Here is a 20,061-nt window from a genome sequence, read left to right as displayed (position 1 = left end):
ATTGCAAAGATTTTATAGTTGTAACTTAGTTTTATATTATATTACATAAACCCATATTAACAAGTAAGGGAAATAACTAAATTTGGCCGCACATTCCCCTATAACATTGGCGCACACAGCGAATCGATCCGTGACGTGGCGTAGCCTGGCTTTGACGCGCAGCACATGTCCCGCGCGAGAAAGTATTACAACCCTCCACATTTTCACTGCGCACTTGTTTTTTGCAACCGCATCCATGGCAAGTGACAGACTGAGCGCTTTACCAGATAAATTACTTTCTTGTTACATTCTGTCAAAACTTCCCTTAAGAGATGCAACGCGCTGTTCTGTGCTATCTAGCAGATGGCGATATCTCTGCACTTTAATGCCCCATCTCAAATTCTCCAACGAATGTGTTGCTGGTGATGGAGAAAGAACAAAACAAGCAATTGATAGTGTCCTGTTCTTTCATTCCGCTCAGCTTGAAAGTTTCGAACTCTCATTTTTCATGAATGATATGGAGAAAGGGAACATTAGTAAATGTTTGCAGAGATGGGTTCAATCCGCATCTTTAAAAAGGGTGAAACAAATCGCTCTCGGCAATGTTTTGACTCGCAGTTTCTTGGATGTTCCAACTTCTCTATTTTCTTGCGAATGCCTTACATTATTGAAGCTCCATTTGCTTTCCTTTAAACGCCTACCCCCTTACTTCAGGGGTTTCAGATGCCTTGTAACCTGTTCTCTATCATTCATTTATACAAATGACGATACACTTGAGCATCTTGTAGCAAAATGCCCTCTTCTTGAAAATTTGACTGTTCAATACTGTGAAGGGCTGAACAATGTCAAAATTTTTGCAGGCAATCTCAAGTGTCTTGATATTACTGGAGTTCAGGGTAAAAGCTCGGTGACAGTGAATTGCCCAAAACTGGTGAATTTCATTGTGCACGATTGTCCCAACATGTCACTGTTGAAGCTCAAGTCTTGTGGGTCTCTCCATTTGTCTACCACGGAGCTTAATTTACTTAAGGGCTTTTCTACTGGAAAATATGTGAAGAAAGTTTCCCTTCATGGGCTCAGCAGACAAGCCCCTTCTATGGCACTTCTGGAAATTCTGGAAAATTTGGTCTCTCTTGAAGAACTCTCAATAGAAAGTAAATGGTTTAAGGTTAGTAATTGTCTTTGCTTTTAGCATCTATGTTAGAGTGTTTAAACACCATAATTTTATTTAATAAGGAGATTTATCCTACAAAGTTTGGATTGCAGAACCACGCAGCAAAACTGGAGGCATCAAATTTGACCTTTTCGCTCAAAAGTCTGAAGAAGGCACAAGTAAAGATTTCAAATTTTGATAATGAGGAAATTGCTCTATTAGGTTGCCTGTTCAGAAGTGCCCCTTCGTTGCAAACAATGAAACTTACACTACCGAGATGCTCCCAATATGGTCATGAGCAGAGCTTCTTAAAGCAGGTTCTAGCTTTGAAAAGACCTTGTGAAACAAGCATATGTATAGCAGAAAAACGCGAGCACTACTGCCTGAGATGCCGTATGCCGTAATACATAATAAATCAATTGATTCTTGAGGTCACAATGTTTGGTAGTATTAGAATTTCATGGCAAATTCATTCTGGCATTGTGTCCCTCTCAACTGTAAATACCGAGATTATGTAACCAGTTCTGCTAATGCTGTTTTTTCATGTTTAGATACTGTTAAAATTTCATGGCAAATACATTCTTGCATTTTGTCCTTCTCAACTGTAAATAGCAAGGTTATTAGCAAAGTTATGTAATCACTATCCTTCTAAACTGTAAATAGCAAGGTTATTAGCAAAGTTATGTAATCACTATTGCTAAGGCTTTTTCATGGTATAAAATTGTATGTAATCACTATTGCTAATGCTTTTTCACGGTATATAATTGTGTGCATTGTGCTGTGAAGAGTCCCACCCATATACTAATGATATTCATTAGTATGAGAGTGAAGCATTTATTTTTTTGTTATAATGTGTTCCACCGAGCATCCCTTATTGCATTTTATATTCTTATTGCATTTTATATTCTTGCTCTGTTACTATTTTAACTGATTCCCAGCTTTTAAGCCATTCTCCTTATTCTATTTTCACTTTGAAGTTAGATGATTTGTGTAAATAGTGTAAGATTCAAATTCCCCTGGTTTTCTCATTTGGCAAAGTCTGATCTAGTTTTTGAAGTTGGATGATTTGTGTCAATAATGTAATGATCAAGTTGGATGATATGTGTCAATAATGTAATGATCTTACAGGAAAGAAGCTTGTGTGTTTTTATCTCATTTGGCAAAGTTTGATCTCGTTGCTGGACACCTTAATTTAATTAATTAAATATTAGAGAATTAAAGATAATTAATTATAAATTGATTATAATTAAACTTTTCTTTATGAATAGGATTATGATTAAATTTTTTATATTTAAAAAATTATAGTATTGATTTTTTATAAGGTTAAGATACATGTCATGATGAACTGTGATATCAGGTTAAGATACACGTTGGTAATAATATCATGTTGTTAAGGTATTTTTTTTTAATGAAGTGGTGATGATGATGTTGTTGAGGCATTTTTTAATGAAGTGGCGATGATGATGTTGTTAAGGTATTTTTAGATGTGAAGTTACTAGTTTAATTTGTCGTTGTTGGTGATGATGTTGTTAAGGCATTTTTAGATGTGAAGTTATTAGTTTAATTTGTCGTTTTATTCAGTTGTTATTTTTAGACATTTTGGCTTTATGTTGTTTTTATTTTTAGACATGCCAAATTTATAAAAAAATAAAATAAAAGGAAAAGAAAAAGAAAAAAAAATAATAAAAAAATATATATATTCTTAGAGATGTGAAACTTTAAAAAATTAAAAATAAATAAAAGAAGACATGACCGTGACGTAGTCTCACTAATGCCAAATAAATAAAAGAAGACATGACCGTGATGTAGTCTCACTAATGCCAAATTTTTTTTTTGTAAGATTAGGTGGGACCTTCTCATTTTCGAGTTTTTACATGTCCGTTATTCACCCCATTTCCAGGGAGGGTAGCACAAGAATCAAACCCAAGATCTCCAGTTCGGTGAAACTTCATTTCCACGGCCATTGCCACTTGAGCTATCATTTCCACGGCCATTGCCACTTGAGCTACCCCATACAGATGCCAAACTTTAAAAATGTCAAATTTAAAAAATAAAAAAGTAAAATGTTAATATAAATAATCTATAAGCTTTTTATTACTTTAAAAGCTGTAATATAATATTTATAAATCATTATAATTTTGACTTGCTTTAAAATTTGTAAATTCATTATAATATAAATCATTATAACAGTTAATTGCAAATTAAGGATATATAATGTACAAATTGCCCTAAAAGTTGCAATACAATAATATAAAACATTATAAATAAATATTTTATTTAAAATTTTACAAAATAAATTATTATAATATATATCATTATAAACCGTTAATTGCAAAATAAAGGTACATAATGCACAAGTTGCCCTCATTGGATTAAATTTTACAAAATAAATTATTATAATATAAATCATTATAAACCGTTAATTGCAAAATAAGGTAATGCAATAGTTTGGTTGATTAATGTTTTGAATGGTGAGGCAATGGTTGTAGTTGTTTAATGTTTTGAAGGGTGAGACAATCGTTGTAGTTGTTTATTTTTTTTTGAATAGTATTGGGTATTTAATGTTTTGAACTGTATTTAGTAATTAGTGACTATGTATGTTTTAAATATAGTAATTAGTGATTATGTATGTTTTAAATAGTATTTGTTGTATTGTCATTGTTATTTTAGTGATTGTTTAATGTTTTGAATGGTATTTTTAATGTTTTGAATGTAATTTTCATAGTTGTTTAATGTTTTGAATGATATTTAGTATATTGTGAATGTGGCCTTGAAACATTTCAGGGATAATAGATAGATTAAATACAAATAGTTTGGTTTAAGGTTGGTTGGTAATGAAATGAAAATGGATGAAGATTGAGATGATGATGATATTAGAGTATTTTTTTTATTTGTTAGTTTATTTGAGTTTTGAAATGATTGGATTTGGCCATACCAGTGTTTAGCATGGTTGGATTTATTTTCCAATTTTAAATTAGTTATTTTTAACCATGGAATGTCTTAACAGTAACCGTCTACTACTTTACCCTTATAAGTGAAATGAAAATAATTTAAAAAAATCAATATTTTCCATTTTCTAAAAAAATAATTAATAAAAATAAAATATATATATTCTAATTTTAGAATGACAAAATGTTAGAAATTTATTTACTACCATTAAAATATTACCATGATTTTATTAATAACAAAATTTATCATTCATTGTAAAAATTTCAATTTTTTATAAAAATACTTATCCTCGTTGTTTTTCAAAACATAAACATTTATTTTACCAAAAAGACCCCAGATTCCCCTATAGGTTGATAAACATGTTATTAGATATTATGCCCAAAATTGTTCTCTTTGCTGGCAAAACAATGAAACTTTCCTAAGATGCTCACAAAACGTATTCACGATCAGATCGTTAAATATTATGGCACTTCGTTAATATAATGTCAATGCATATTCATGAGTATACCATTAAATATTATATAAAAGTTTTTCCATAATATAAAATTATCTCATGAGCATATCATCAAATATTATATAAAAGCTTTTCTATAATATGGAATTATATTTTAAGAATGAATGGTAAGTAGAGATTGATGATATCAATCAGACAATGAAAACATAATTTAATTTGGAGATGGTTACAAAGTAGATGGTCGATGGTCTTTGTTTAATTTGTAAGGTTAAACAATGCATTCAAAATAAAACAAGGGGGCTGCGGGGCCGCTAGTCTCTGTTTTGAGTGGGCTAGCCAATGGGGAAATATAAAAACTAGAGTTTCAGGAAACTCAAATCAAATCAGTGCCTTAATGCAGTATCCCAATGGTACATTGACAGTAAAACTTTGGATCCAAAACCAGCATCTCTTAATCAGTTTATGTAAAAAAATGCATTAGTTTTGTCGTCAATAGAATGCAAAACGAAATGGCCATTGTCTTATCAGACCTGGAGGGGCAGCAAAGAGTATAGGTCCCCATGGAGCCAAACCAACCACCAGAAAAAGCAGGAAAAACAACACCCTTCTCTTCATGTCTCAGACTCAGACCACAAAACATCCCACTTTTCCTCTGAGAAAAGAAGATCCATGCATGAAAGAAAAGTCATATCACTGTCATCTGCACCCAAAATCCATGTATTTTCTTTATCAATCTCGTCACGTGCACAGAATAGGGGAAAAGAACTATAATGCCTGCTCAGCTGGCTTAAAACCCTTATACCCACATCAGGAAAACAAAAAATAACGGAATTTGAGCGAACATGCGATGGACAGAGCCCACAAAGATGAAAAACTTTGTCCAAATGAAATGGTCGGAGTAGAGTTGGGTTTTTTTTAGGAGTCATTCAGGCTAGTTGAGAAATTGTGTGGACGGATAAAAGTGGTTAGAATTTGGGTAATTTTTTTTAAATTTTTTTATAAAAATAGTATTTGAATCTTATTTTTGATGGTAAAAATAGTTTTGAATCTTAATGAAAATAATTTTAACAATACAAATTGTGGATTTTTTAAAATTTTTAAAAAATATAGCCAAAATTTCCATGACTTTCCACTAAAAAACAATCTAGTTAGACTACGACTTATTGGCTTTTCTTTATCTTTTCAAGGTGGCGGGGACACTTTGGAATAGGATCCAATGCACTATATCTTACCTTCAGAAGCTAAACTTAGCTTTTTACTTCAGGTTTCTCACTACGGCGTATTGGCTTTTCTTTATCTTTTCAAGGTGGCGGGGACACTTTGGAATAGGATCCGATGCGCTATATCTTACCTGTCAGAAGCTAAACTTAGCTTTTTACTTCAGGTTTCTGGGCCTTACTGCTTATTTTGATTATACTATTTTCCAGTACAAATAATACTAACTATATCTTCAAAGGAAGAAGAAGATAAATTTAGAAAAGTGGAAAGCATTGCTAATAAATTCATTGGAATCTCAGCCCCTCTCTATCACTGGTTGAGATCACATTGGTGTGTGCAAAGAACATGGGTTTCATTGGCTTTGGGTGATCCAGATATAATTTCTGCTCGTCCCTTCTTCAATTCAAGCCATGAAATTATTGCAGAGCTGTAGACACCGTATTCCCACAGTATGATGATCACCAGCAAACACTGTATTCTTAACGTCTCTCATAAATATTTATATTTTAATGTAAATTGATGTGCCAGGGGAGGTAGAATTTGTCTCCCATTCTGTTTGCCACGGAAAATGACATGGTATGACACTAGCGGTCAGTATCTTGTCACTTCAGGAGAATCTTCAATTTCTTAATTTAAAAAATGAGTACATAAATCATTATCATTCTTTGAAAAGGGAGAGGAGAGTAAATGAGAAGCATAGGTGCATGGTCTTAGCAACTAGAAAATAATTAGCAATTGCACCAGATGTGCAAAAGAAACGCCGTAAGGTTATAAATTTGAAAGAATAGCGACATATAGAAGATCATTGAATATAAAAATTGGTAAACAAAATGTCATTCAAAGCTAGAAAATAAAAATAAATCACTTATATTATACAAAATTTATATCAATTATATGAACATCCAAACCAATTAATATATATATATATATATGATTATTAAATAAATTCTAAAGAATAGCAACATATAGAAGATCATTGAATATAAAAATTAGTAAACAAAATCTCATTCAAATCTAGAAAATAAAAATAAATCACTTATATTATACAAAATTTATATTAATTATATGAACATCCAAACCAATATATATATATATATATATATATATATATATACAATTATTAAAAAATTATTACAAAAACAATTGCAGAGAAAGAAAATTCCATGGTTAGTTTTCTTAATCAAATTCCCCTGAAATAATGACTTACCAAGATATCCATTCCCGAGGGCTTCCAGATACCTGAGCTTTGATGAGGAGGCCTGTTTTAGTAGCATGGGCTAATTGACAAGCTGTGGCCACTGGAGTTGTGATAACCAATACACATGTGTAAGCAGTCACCAGAACAACTAAGACTTTGTCAACCCATTTTCGAAATCCAAGCTAGCGGTCAATCAAAGGTTTGTGAAATCCAAGCGAGTGGTCAATCAAAGGTGCCAATGTCATCGCTATAGCTATATAAGCATTCCAATACAACAAAGCGCCATTCCCTCCTTCCAGCAACATCAAAGCCCCATTCACTCCTTCCAGCAAGGCACCAAAAAACGAAATGGCCTAAGCCGATGCAGTAAACTTTTCTCTCCAACGGGTAGGCAAGAAGTAGTATTTGTTGTTCCTCTGCCAATCTTGTCACCTACTACCAGTATTAGGGTGGAAATAGTAGGTGAAACAACGTCCAACCATTACTCCTAGCAACCACAGATGTACTAACCCGAAAGTTTTCAAGCAACCACAGATGTACTAACCCGAAAGTTTTCAAGCAACCATAGAAGTACAATCCCGAAAGTTTTCAGGCAAAAGCCACCAATTGGCAGAAAATGAGAAAATTGGAGTTGTAACAGAAGTGCATAAGTGCATCTTGCTGGGACATCAATGGAACGGAGCTATGGACACAATGGATGAGTGACCATGGAAGCTTTGGCGCATATATGCAAAAAATTACAAGAAAATTGTTAGGGTTTATATTTTCCTTTCATGAACCTTTTTTTGATGATCGAACGAAAATTTTTAGGGTTTAATTTTTCTTTCCAACAAACTTTTCTATGATGATCGAACGATTGGACATTCTCTAACACATGATCCAATGATCAAGAGTAATGACAAGTAGGTGAGAGGGAATTAATTTTTCTTTCCAACAAACTTTGCTATGATGATCGAACGATTCGACATTCTCCAATCCTCTAACACGTGATCCAATGATCCATAGTAATGACAAGTAGGTGAGAGGGAAGTTCTTTCGAGAGGGAAACACCTTATGACGTTCACATGGACAAAAAAAAATCATCATTTCATATGGCACTTGTCCATATGACTTTTTTTAATTAATCAATTTAATTCAATAGACACAGTCATGGCTTAATTATAAGTTTATTTTATATAATTATAATTATCATTAAAAAATTAATTGTGTCTATTTTGTGATAGTGCTTCTTTATCTCCAAAGTAGGTATGTCATTGTCTCCCTTTTAATTAGGTTGATTAATATAAAAGATATGTCCCATGAACAAGTGTCATATGAAGTTATGATTTCTTGGGCATGCAATATTGATAAATTTTGATATTGGCCCATGGTATTGTAACAAAGTCTATTTATAAATGAAGAATGCCCATGGTAAATTGGGGATAAGTCTTAATGGTTAAGAATCTTGTTATATGTATATATGGTTAAATTATATATTAATTCTTTTTACAATTAATAATAATAATAATTTAAAATAAAGCTATGATTTAGTTAGTTTTTATGATATTTTCAATTTTAACAACGTGACATGTATGATAAAATAATTAATTGTGTGGTTGAATTGAGGCTTCTGTGATCCATATCAAGTTTATGAGAAGAGACTTTAGCGAAAATCACATCATAATTGATCCATATCAAGTTTATGAGAAGAGACTTCAGTGAAAATCACATCATAATTCATTTGTCAACGCGTTTCGAACCAACGAGTGTGGTTCATCGTCACAACGAGTTGAAGAACCAAATCATGGATGCATGTTAAATAGATACAGCAGGTCCTCAAACGGTTATATTTGACTGGGAAACAACTAAATCTGACAGGACAACTAGGCTGGACCAATGACTACTAAGCAACAACTAGACCATGGAATAGGGAGAGGAAAAAATAATTATTTGATTAATTTTTAAGTTTGTTTAGTTATATTTATTACCATATGATAGAGTATTAATAATCTATTACTAGGCCTTTTTATTAAAATGAAATAGATAAATAGTTAGTTAGTTAACTTAAGGGATACCATGTTATATTTAATTTAATTCCAAGAACCATAACCTAATAACTCATAAAACATGTTAATTTATGAAATAATAAGAAATTTCTTTAAATAGATAACATTTTAAATTAGTTAAATAATGACCCCATACTAACTAAAGGGAATCCAACAATATTTCGACAATTATCAATCCAAGACATTATGTGTGACGTGGAGTTTGGGATTAGGAGCTTGCCCGATAATATTAAGGACACGATTAGGAAAGATTGCATTGTTGTCCTTAGGAAGGCAAAGCCCCCTAGGAGCAATATTAGCAAGGCTGAGTTTAAGGCCCTCAAATCCCTGAACCATAACAAGGATATTGTGGTTCTCAAAGCCGATAAAGGAGGGGTTGTTGTCGTCCTTAATAAGGATGATTACCGACAGAAGATGTTGGACCATCTTTGTAACAGTGGCAGCAACTATAAAAATCTTAACAAAAATCCCCTGATCTCGAGAACTGCTTCTCTAGTTATTAAATCTAACAACACTGTGGGTTCCTTTTGCAATAAGCTTATTGAGAGTAGCCCCATCACTCCTCGGATCTATGGTCTTCCAAAGATTCAAAAAGAGGGGGCGACCTCAGGCTAATTGTCAATACCATAGGTGGTCCAACCTAACTCCTTGCTAAATTCCTAGCCTTGAAGCTTAGACCCCTTGTTGGCCTCACAGAGTCATTTGTTAAAGACTTTTCGTCCTTTGTCAATGAGCTTAAAGTCATCAAATTCGACCCTGAGGACATTCTTGTGAGTTTCGATGTGGTTTCCCTTTATACTTGCATTCCTATAAGGGAGGCCATTGAGGTCATCAACCACCTTACTAATCCTGACACCGCTCATTTAGTTGCAATTTGTCTCACATCCACTTTTTTCAACTTTGAAGGGGAATTCTGTGAACAGACCTGTGGGGTTGCCATGGGCTCTCCCCTATCCCGGTTGTTGCTAATCTCTTTATGGAAGACTTTGAGTCCAAAGCTTTTTCCTTAGCTCGTCTCTTGCCCAAGATCTGGAATAGATTTGTTGACGACACTGGTGTCATCTGGTCTCATGGCCAGGAAGAATTGGAACTATTTTTCCAGCATATCAACAATCAATCCTCATCCATAAAGTTCACTATGGAGCAAGAAGTTGATGGGTGTTTACCTTTCCTGGATGTTCTCATCTCTGAGAATGATGACAGTTCTTTCTCCCACCAAGTGTTTAAGAAGAAAACTCATACTGAGCAGTATCTTCATGCCAGCTCCCATCATTTCCCTGCTCAGAAGTTGGGTGTCCTCAACACGCTTGCGACTCGAGCGCTGAGAATCTCTGATGAAAAGAACCTCGATAGAGAGAAAGCCCATCTCCTTAACGTGTTTGTTAATAATGGTTATAGTAAGCACCAGGGTCTGAAAGCTTTCCTTAAAGCCAGCAAAGGTCCCAAGGTTAAGGGAGACCCTAAGGATCATGTCTCAAGGGTTCATCTCCCTTTCATCCAAGGGACCACGGATAAGATTGCAAGGATCCTTAGAAAGCATAATGTTCCCTCTACTTTTAGATCCCTTAACACCATACGCAGGTCCCTTAGATCTGTAAAAGCCCCTATTGACACAAAGGATATAAAAGGTGTCTATGTTATTCCTTTCTCCTGTGGGACCCCCTATGTTGGTGAGACGGGACGCTCTATAAATTAAATAATTTACGAACATTCAATTGACATTAAGCATGGGAGGACTCGGTCTTCCACCTTGGCAAAGCATGTAGAAAAAAAAATCATCACAACAAAGCATCACATATGCATTGAGGAGGCCCAGGTCATTGCCAAGATTGCTCCCTTTCATCACCGGAAATTTAGGGAGGCCATCGAAATTGAAAAAAGGTCGAGGAATCGAACTCCTTTTCCAGCATCTCAACAATCAATCCTCATCCATAAAGTTCACTATGGAGCAAGAAGTTGATGGGTGTTTACCTTTCCTGGATGTTCTCATCTTTGAGAATGATGACAGTTCTTTCTCCCACCAAGTGTTTAGGAAGAAAACTCATACTGAGCATTATCTTCATGCCAGCTCCCATCATTTCCCTGCTCAGAAGTTGGGTGTCCTCAACATGCTTGTGACTTGAGAATCTCCGATGAAAAGAACCTCGATAGAGAGAAAGCCTATCTCCTTAATGTGTTTGTTAATAATGGTTATAGTAGGCACCAGGGTCTGAAAGCTTTCCTTAAAGCCAACAAAGGTCCCAAGGTAAAGGGAGACCCTAAGGATCGTGTCTCGGGGGTTCATCTCCCTTTCATCCAAGGGACCATGGATAAGATTGCAAGGATCCTTAGAAAGCATAATGTTCCCTCTACCTTTAGACCCCTTAACACCATCCGTAGGTCCCTTAGATCTGTAAAAGACCCTATTGACCCCAAAGACATGAAAGGTGTCTATGTTATTCCTTTCTCCTGTGGGACCCCCAATGTTGGTGAGACGGGGTGTTCTATTAATCAAAGGATTCACAAACACTCAGCTGAGATTAAGCATGGGAGGACCCGGTCTTCCGCCTTGGCAGATAACGCGGAAGAATCAAAGCATCACATATGCATTGAGGAGGTCGAGGCCATTACCAAGATTGCTCCCTTTCATCACCAAAAATTTTGGGAGGCCATTAGGGATGATGGTTAGAAAATTAGCAGTTGTTGGATCCCTGCCCTTTCTTCCTAGTTGCCCCCTTCCCTCTCCCGCCCTCGCCCCTGCCCCTTGGGTTGTTCTTTTATACGGTCTTCTTTGTTTCTCCCCCTCATCTTCCACACCTTCTGTTTGACTAGGTAATGAAATCCTTCTAATTGACTTAGTAAACAATTGAAACAAGTATTGTCTGTTCCTACACATTGATGAAAGAATTCCAAAAGTATGATTTTTCTTTCTATCCCTTTAGATATAATTGAATGAAATTAATATTGAATTAACTAACCTATTGGAAATAGTGTATTCTTTCTAATTTAATTACCATGTTAATTAGGGTAAAATCAATTAAAATGAAATTACATGGGATTCCTTATAGTTAGTATGAGGTCATTATCTAACGATTTTAACAGGTTATCTATTTTTTTTATTCCTACACATTGATGAAAGAATTCCAAAAGTATGATTTTTCTTTCCATCCCTTTAGATATAATTAAATGAAATTAATATTGAATTAACTAACCTATTGGAAACACTATATTCTTTCTAATTTAATTACCATGTTAATTAGGGTAAAATCAATTAAAATGAAATTATGTTGGATTCCTTATAGTTAGTAACTATTTTAATAGGTTATCTATTTTTTCTTATTTCATATAAATTTAATGTTTTATCCATTTAGATAGTTTTAATAATATTAAATATAGTTTTAATAATATTAAATGGATCTAGGAATAAGTTACAGTTCTTGTTAATTAAATTCAAACTTTTGCTTTTTAGGGTAATAAATAAATTTAATTAACTAACTATTTGCCTTCCTAGTTTTGACAAAAAAGCCTATTAATAGATTATTGCTCAACCTTAGGGTAATAATTATAACAAACTCACTTACAATTTTAATTATTTTGTGAGTAATTTTAACCTTATTACTTATTGGACTTATATATATAAGTGGTTAAGAATTGATAATTGCCCAAATATTGTTGGATTCCTTTTAATTAGTATGGGGTCATTATTTAAGTAATTTAAAATGTTTTCTATTTAAAAAAAATTCTTATTATTTCATAAAGTAACATGTTTAATGAGTTAATAGGTTATGGTTCTTGGAATTAAATTAAATATAACATAATATCCCTTAAGTTAACTAACCACCTATTTATCTTTTTAATTTTAATAAAAAGGCTTAGTAATAGATTATTAATACTCTAGCATATGGTAATAAATATAACTAAGCAAACTTAGAAATTCATCAAATAATTAATTTTTCCTCTCCCTATTCCTTGGTCTTGGTGACCAGTCAAACTTAGTCGTTGGTCCAGCCTAGTTATCCTATATTCTTTCTAATTTAATTACCATGATGTTGGATTCCTTATAGTTAGTATGAGGTGCCTAGTTATCCTATATTCTTTCTAATTTAATTACCATGATGTTGGATTCCTTATAGTTAGTATGAGGTCGTTGGTCCAGCCTAGTTATCCTATATTCTTTCTAATTTAATTACCATGATGTTGGATTCCTTATAGTTAGTATGAGGTCATTATCTGACTATTTTAATAGGTTATCAATTTTTTCTTATTTCATATAAATTTAATGTTTTATCCATTTAGATAGTTTTAATAATATTCAATGGATCTAGGAATAAATTATGTTTTTTGTTAATTAAATTCAAACTTTTACTTTTTAGGGTAATAAATATAGCATACTAACCCCCAAAATTTAATTAACTAACTATTTGCCTTACTAGTTTTGGGCATGTGGTATATATGATTTATAGTATCAAGCCAGGGTACCATGGTAAAACAAGCTCAGTAAATCTTGCTACATTTTCTTGTAAATACACATATGTTTAGCTCATATATTAATTTTTTTTATAATTACTATAGACCCATCTTCTAAATATAATGTTTATAAATATTAATCATTATTTTAATTTATATGATCAAATTACAATTTATACAATGTATTATAAAACACATCTTTTGATGCCTACATAAATTGCTAACTATTAATATTTATGAGCTATTTAATTTATATAAATATGCTATTTATAATTTCACTCTACTATTAAAACATAATTGTAAAAAATTGTTAAAAAGGTAAAAATAGCATGTACATAATTGTTTTTATATAAATGATACAAATAAGCACTAAAAAAAATAGTATCCACATTGTTTTTATATAAATAATAGAAATAAGCCGTGAAAATATTTAGATCCGTATGTGTACAAAACAAATCTATCTTTAGGAAAATAATATATGCATATATATGATAAAATATGAAATAATGAAGCAACGCGTTTTGCATTATGATTATATTGGTTTGTTACGTATTTATTTTTTTATTTCGTATCAAAATGAGCCTACTATGGTAAAGCTACCGGGAAGATGTAAGATTGTTACATATTTATTTTTTTTATTTATCAAAATGAGCGGATTGTTACATTTTTTTGTTTTTGTTTTTTTGTTTTTTGTTTGTTTTTTTTTTTGGGTTTTGTTTTGTTTTGTTTTTCTGTTTTGTTTTGTTTGTTTTGTTTTTGTTTTTGTTTTTTTTGGTTTTTTTTTGTTTTTTGTTTTTTTTTTTTTTTGCTTTGTTTTGTTTTGTTTTTTTTTTTTTTTTTTTCCGTATCAAAATGAGTATACTGTGGTAAAGCTACCCGGAAGATGTAAGATGAGAAGAGTACACATCAGTTACGAAGTGATAGAGTTAATGGTTATTATGAGGTAAGTGAGTGATTTATATGTATATTCATATTCATGGGCAAAAAAGACGTAAATGATTCTTGCATCAAGGTTGAAGCAAAAAAGACAATGAATGATTCTTGCATTAAGGTTGAAGCTACACTCAGAAATGACTAAAATAGTAGTATTTTGGTGTAGCCCTGGTTGCCTCAGCAACCCTGGAGATAGGGATGGTGAAGGCAGCAAGACAGGGATGGTGAAGGCAGCAACAATTCCTGGCCCAGAAGCAAATGGGATTCCTCTTTATATCAGAATCGCTAATGGGACCTCTTCGATAGAGGTGTTAGCACAAATTACAATGTATAAAACTCAAGACCAACATTACTGCAATTTTCTATAAACTCCAAGTTGTTGAAAGAGTATCAATAACCAATTCTCTTGCAGAAACCAAGATTGCATTTTTTTATACAATTTCTTTTAGCTTAATGCAAAATTTAACTAAATTGAAGAAGTGCCGTCTTTTAAAAATTTAATACCTGTTAAAAATGTACAAATTAATGGTTACGATTATTCAATTTGAATACAAAGAAAATTATAAATCCCAATCATTAAAAATTTTACATTATTAATGAAAAACAAGAAGTTCACGGTTGTGAAGCTTCTTTTTCCTTACTATTTTTGCAGATAATAACTTATTGTACTTTGCTTTTTACAGATAAAGCTCTGCCTCCGCTTAAAAATACATCCTCCCTAATGGATGGAACACCGTTCAAGATCAATATTGTTGACCTAATCCACCTTAAAATTATTTTGAACAGACAATACACAATACTCTGATTTACAAACATGAATAAGAGTATCGAGACAGATGAAAAGAATGAAAACATTGTGATGTTCAGCAGGATAGCAAGATATCTGGTGAGTGAACCATCTCATCACTTTAAGAGGAAGCTTTAACAGACCAACTGCCATGTTTACCAGCCCTGAAATGCATATACAACATGGGCATAGGCAAGTCAATATCGAAATATTCAAAACTGATACAAGATATGGCAACAAAAACTCATATTCCAGAAATTTGTAATCAACTGGCCATACAATTTAAATCTTAAGAACCCAAAAATTAGTGGATATGTTGAGAGATTTTCAAAAGGAAACTTACCCCAAGATCCAGATGATTGCACCCAAAACTGCAAAGATGAGGGACAACAATGCAAAGGGAAGACCCAATGAAAACCTCTGCAATCGCCCATTTCTCTGAGTACCTGAATCTCAGAAATTTTACTGCACGATGTTATTGACTTGTAATCAACTGGCCATACAATTGAATTCTTAAGAACCCAGAAATTAGTGGATATGTTGAGAGATTTGCAAAAGGAAACTTACCCCAAGATCTAGATGAATGCACCCAAAACTGCAAAGATGAGGGACAACAATGAAAAGGGAAGACCCAATGAAAACCTATGCAATGGCCCATTTGTCTGAGTACCTGAATCTCATAAATTTTGCTGCATGATGTTATTGACTGAGATCTATGTATGATCTGAGACTGCGAATGTAGTAATTCTCCAATGCAAATATAGATCGGATCAATGGAGGGTTGTTTATACATAATTTACATTATCAGATGATGTTCGTCAACGAGGTCAGCTTGCTCCTTCCATTCTAGAAGATTGCAAGCTCCTTCCATCTTAGAAGAACATGTCTCTGATGTGGACCTGGTCTTGTTAATACCTAGTGTTGCAAGGTTCACTTACTCGACTTTCGTCTGGAAGCAGCAATATACTTCACAAATTGAAATACTTACACAAATGAAAAAAATTCTCATGCTTGCCTTCTCGCCTTTCTCATGCTTGCTTTCTCGCCTTTTTACCGTCTGTAGGATACAGAGTGGTATGAGTTGTTCTTTAACTAACTTCCATTATATAATGATCCTACTAACTTCCAGCGTAGACGTTATTTAACTAATTTCCAATGTATAATGATCCAACCTACATTGCACAACAGCCTATAATGATCCAACGGAGGAGAGTTTTTTTAATCCTGTAACACAATGGATCAACAGCTCAAGACATTACATAGTGGCATACAGGGATAACTAACTTCCAGTGTATAATGATCCAACCTACAATGCGCAACAGCCTATAATGATCCGACGGAAGTGATTGTTTTAATCATCTAACACAACATATCAATGGCTGAAGACATTACACAGTGGCATACAGGGAAGTCAATCCCAAAGGGAAATGCCTTACGACGTAATTAAACAAGAATTATTTATATAATTAAACACCAATTACAGGGTGCATGGCTGTCGCAATTACAAAACAATTAAAAGAATTATTTATATAATTAAACACTAAGTACAATCTACAGGGTGGCCTACATTACAACCAGGCATCTCTTATGCAATGAGCGCCAACATGCATGTATACAAAATGCCTTGTTCTTGATCTAGGAGGCTTCTCTATCAGGTTTAGCTGGTATGTCAAGGTTTTTTTGTTCTGGATCTGGGAGGTTTCTCTATCAGGTTTAGTTGGTATGTCAAGGTTTTTTTATTTTTTTTATTTTCTGTGTGGTAAGGGTTTAGATCGCCAAGATGAGTGAACTCCTACACATTGAGGGTGACTAATGTGACAACTAGATCGGTGTCAAGGCACAAAAGATGAAATTTTACAGAGAGTAGAGCTCGTGTCCTCCACTAGGCACAATGTGGAGACCAACAAACTCGGATTCCTCTGTAGCAACTTCATAACCAGTATAGAACTTTGTTGGGGTAGTGTTTTGACAAATCCCTGTGGTAACAATCTCTGTGACAACATTTTTGTAAGGCACATTTGATAATTATCAGAGAAGTGCCATAAACGCTTGGGCCCTTTTCGATACTTTGTGGCTGGTACTCTTAAAATCCCTTGCTTGCCAAAGTACAACTATGAAGTTGATAGACTAGCAGAGTTTGACACTGCAAAAGGGGAGTTGTAATATGTACCCGCGATCCTGTGACACGGCCCTTGGCGTGACTTTAAATGCTATATCAAACTGATGTTGAAGAGGCATCAATTCAAATGACATAGTTGTTGGTTGGAAGGTATTGGCAGAAATGGATGGAGATTAGCAGGAGCTGGCTTCCCTTGATCACGGACCTGCCCTTCCTGCTCTTCTATATATATATATATATATATATATATATATATATATATATATAATTTGCGAGATGTTGGGTGGATCTACTCAACCTAGTCCTAAATCTATCATAGCCTCTGCCTGAACTGTTTTTGATTCAACTGCTTATGATTATGTTGCTTCAACCAAGTAAACTGGGTGAACCACAACCTCTTCGTTTGCCTCCATAGCATCCAATTTCGATAGCATTTGACCCAGAACCAACAAAAGATCTGGTTTAAGGTGCATAAGCCAAGGCATAGTTATAGATATTTGAATCACTAGTGAATGTACCAGTGTGATTTCTTGCTTCCCCACGAGTCAAGTCTGGGATCTGCACCAACGCTGCAATATGAGCCAATACATGCATAGGGCCATGTGGTTTGGTCTTTGTGTGGTCTGGTGGCATGTTTGTGGCGTGCCGCGTAACTTACAAGATATGTCTCTTATAGACATATAAGACATATGTCACACGAGATATAGACATAGGAGATATATCCAAACCACAAACCAAACATTTCATGCCAGGGAAATAATGCCAGCATTAGTTTACAATGGTGAAATAAACGAATGAAAAAATACACATAATATATGCTATGCCTCGGGAAGAGGCCAAATGAGACTATGAAGTGCAAAGCTATGATCAAATATATGCTCAGTTATGCTCAGTGCACAGCGGTAGGGACTAACCACCTTAAATTAATGTTAAAGGCCATCATTTCGATTACTATAGTCCCTGCCTTGCATGCGGCATGGACTAATAAGATAAGATGCTAATAAAATAAGATAAGTTGGCTACTTTTTTAAGATAACCTATTCTTTTCAACATATCTTTGATTTGATGGAATTTGTAAGCATAAACAATGCATTCAAAATAAAATAAGATAAGCTAATTACTTCTTAAGATAACCTACTCTTTTCAACGGATCTCTGATCTGATGGAATTTGTTTTGTTTCAATGAGGATCTCTGATCTCTGACGGAATTTGAAATTTGTTTTATTTTAATGTGGCTTAGACATAATTTACGATATCAATGTTTTTTATTAAAAAAATAAAAATTACTATAATGTTATTTATAATATAATTAATTTTATAATGCTAGTGTGATATGCGTTGGTTTGATAATTTATTTTTTTATATTTTGTGACTTTTTTTTTGTTAGTTGGCAAATTTTATATTTCATCAAAAAAATAGTAAACCCAGATTACATCATATCCCTTGGCTTTTCATGGTAGCAAATAAAACAAAAAGATATAGATATCCTCTAAACAATAAAGAAGTCAAAGAAGACTTGACTTCACTATTTTATCTAGCACCTAGAGAGCTATATTTGACTAAACTTAAAACAACATTCTCAAGATAACAAACATATTGTAGCCAAATGAAAATATATGAGAGTTCATAATCCCAGACCATCCACAGTTTTGAGTAACAACATCAATTAGACCAAGTGTCATGCATCCAAAAGTGTAAGGCATCCATAGAGTCAACCTTGTGACATCGTTGACATAAAACATAAGAAAAAAGTCGAACATTCCAACACCCATGAGCATCACAATATCCAATTCCAAAAACCAACAACCCACAAAAAACCTTGTGTTGATGTTTTTAAAGAAATGTCCAACAGGTGTCTAGCATAATCAACAAGCCTTTCCACAAACATGTTGAGATCATCTATGGAAAATTGACCGCATACCCCTGCTAGAAGCAAAGTGGTTACAAAAAGAAAAGGAAACCACAATATGGGAGCATGAAAGTTGGTATGTAAAATAATCTTTAATATCCTATTCATACCCAATCATTTGCACATCTATGAAATGATAAAAAAAACACCTTAGGATTCCACATGTTTCTGTACTAAAGATGAAGAATATTGACAATATCCTTGAAACAATTTCGATGAAAAGAAAACAGAAACTTTGATACCAGCGATGAGTCTTGGTCTGAAGAAATAATTGTAAGATCTGGAGCATTGTCCATAGGTGGATTCGTAGGGTTAGAATGATCTATGAGGTCACTTGAAGCAGAGTTTGAGACCAAAAAAACTTCAACCCTACTCAGACGAGAGTCAATATATTCAAGACAAGATTTATTATGCCTTAACATGTGTTTAATATCCTCTAAACCATAGAAAACATTGTAGTTTTCTACTTGTTTGTCCCTAAAGATTAAGTGTAGCAATGTGTCCATTTGTTGATACAGGGACAAGGAGTGCAAGAAATGAAGTCTCTTCTTCCGAAAACATCCCAGATTTGGAACTCATTTGAAACCATCTTCAACAATCTCTGAATCGGAATAATAGGGGTGATCCCCTTATTCATCTGATTCCAACAACATAATATCTCTCCACACTTCAAGGGGGACTAGATAAAAACAGTGCCATGGAGTCATAGGAAAAAGTTTGAGTTCGTTTGAACCCAACATTGCCTACTCCTCTTATGACCTCCATTCTCTGTCGAGGGGGCATAATTGTATAAGAAAAGGAACCATGTATACATGCACTAATGGAACCACGAACAAAGTAAAATTCAAATAGACAAACTGTCGACCCTTTA

At 33.6% G+C, this 20,061-nt stretch overlaps 1 protein-coding gene and 1 pseudogene across 1 annotated transcript; one reads left to right on the top strand and one right to left on the bottom strand.

The window, feature by feature from the left end:
• Window positions 1-250: 250 nt before the first annotated feature.
• LOC149255098 (putative FBD-associated F-box protein At5g56410) lies at window positions 251-1,587 on the top strand. Its single transcript, XM_089457170.1, has 2 exons — window positions 251-1,147; window positions 1,246-1,587. Exons 1-2 carry the CDS (start codon window positions 365-367, stop codon window positions 1,534-1,536), a joined length of 1,074 nt encoding a protein of 357 aa, XP_089313296.1. The 5' UTR covers window positions 251-364; the 3' UTR covers window positions 1,537-1,587.
• Window positions 1,588-15,132: 13,545 nt separating this feature from the next.
• Window positions 15,133-15,836, bottom strand: LOC149255097 (signaling peptide TAXIMIN 2 pseudogene; annotated as a pseudogene).
• Window positions 15,837-20,061: the final 4,225 nt, after the last annotated feature.

The sequence above is a fragment of the Pinus tabuliformis genome, chromosome 7 (assembly GCF_031772625.1).
Source record: "Pinus tabuliformis cultivar Carrire ecotype Pingquan chromosome 7, CPIR1, whole genome shotgun sequence".
NCBI classification, from domain to species: Eukaryota; Viridiplantae; Streptophyta; class Pinopsida; order Pinales; family Pinaceae; genus Pinus; species Pinus tabuliformis.
Note: the sequence above shows the minus strand (reverse complement) of the source record. Positions and strands in the feature narration are given on the sequence as shown.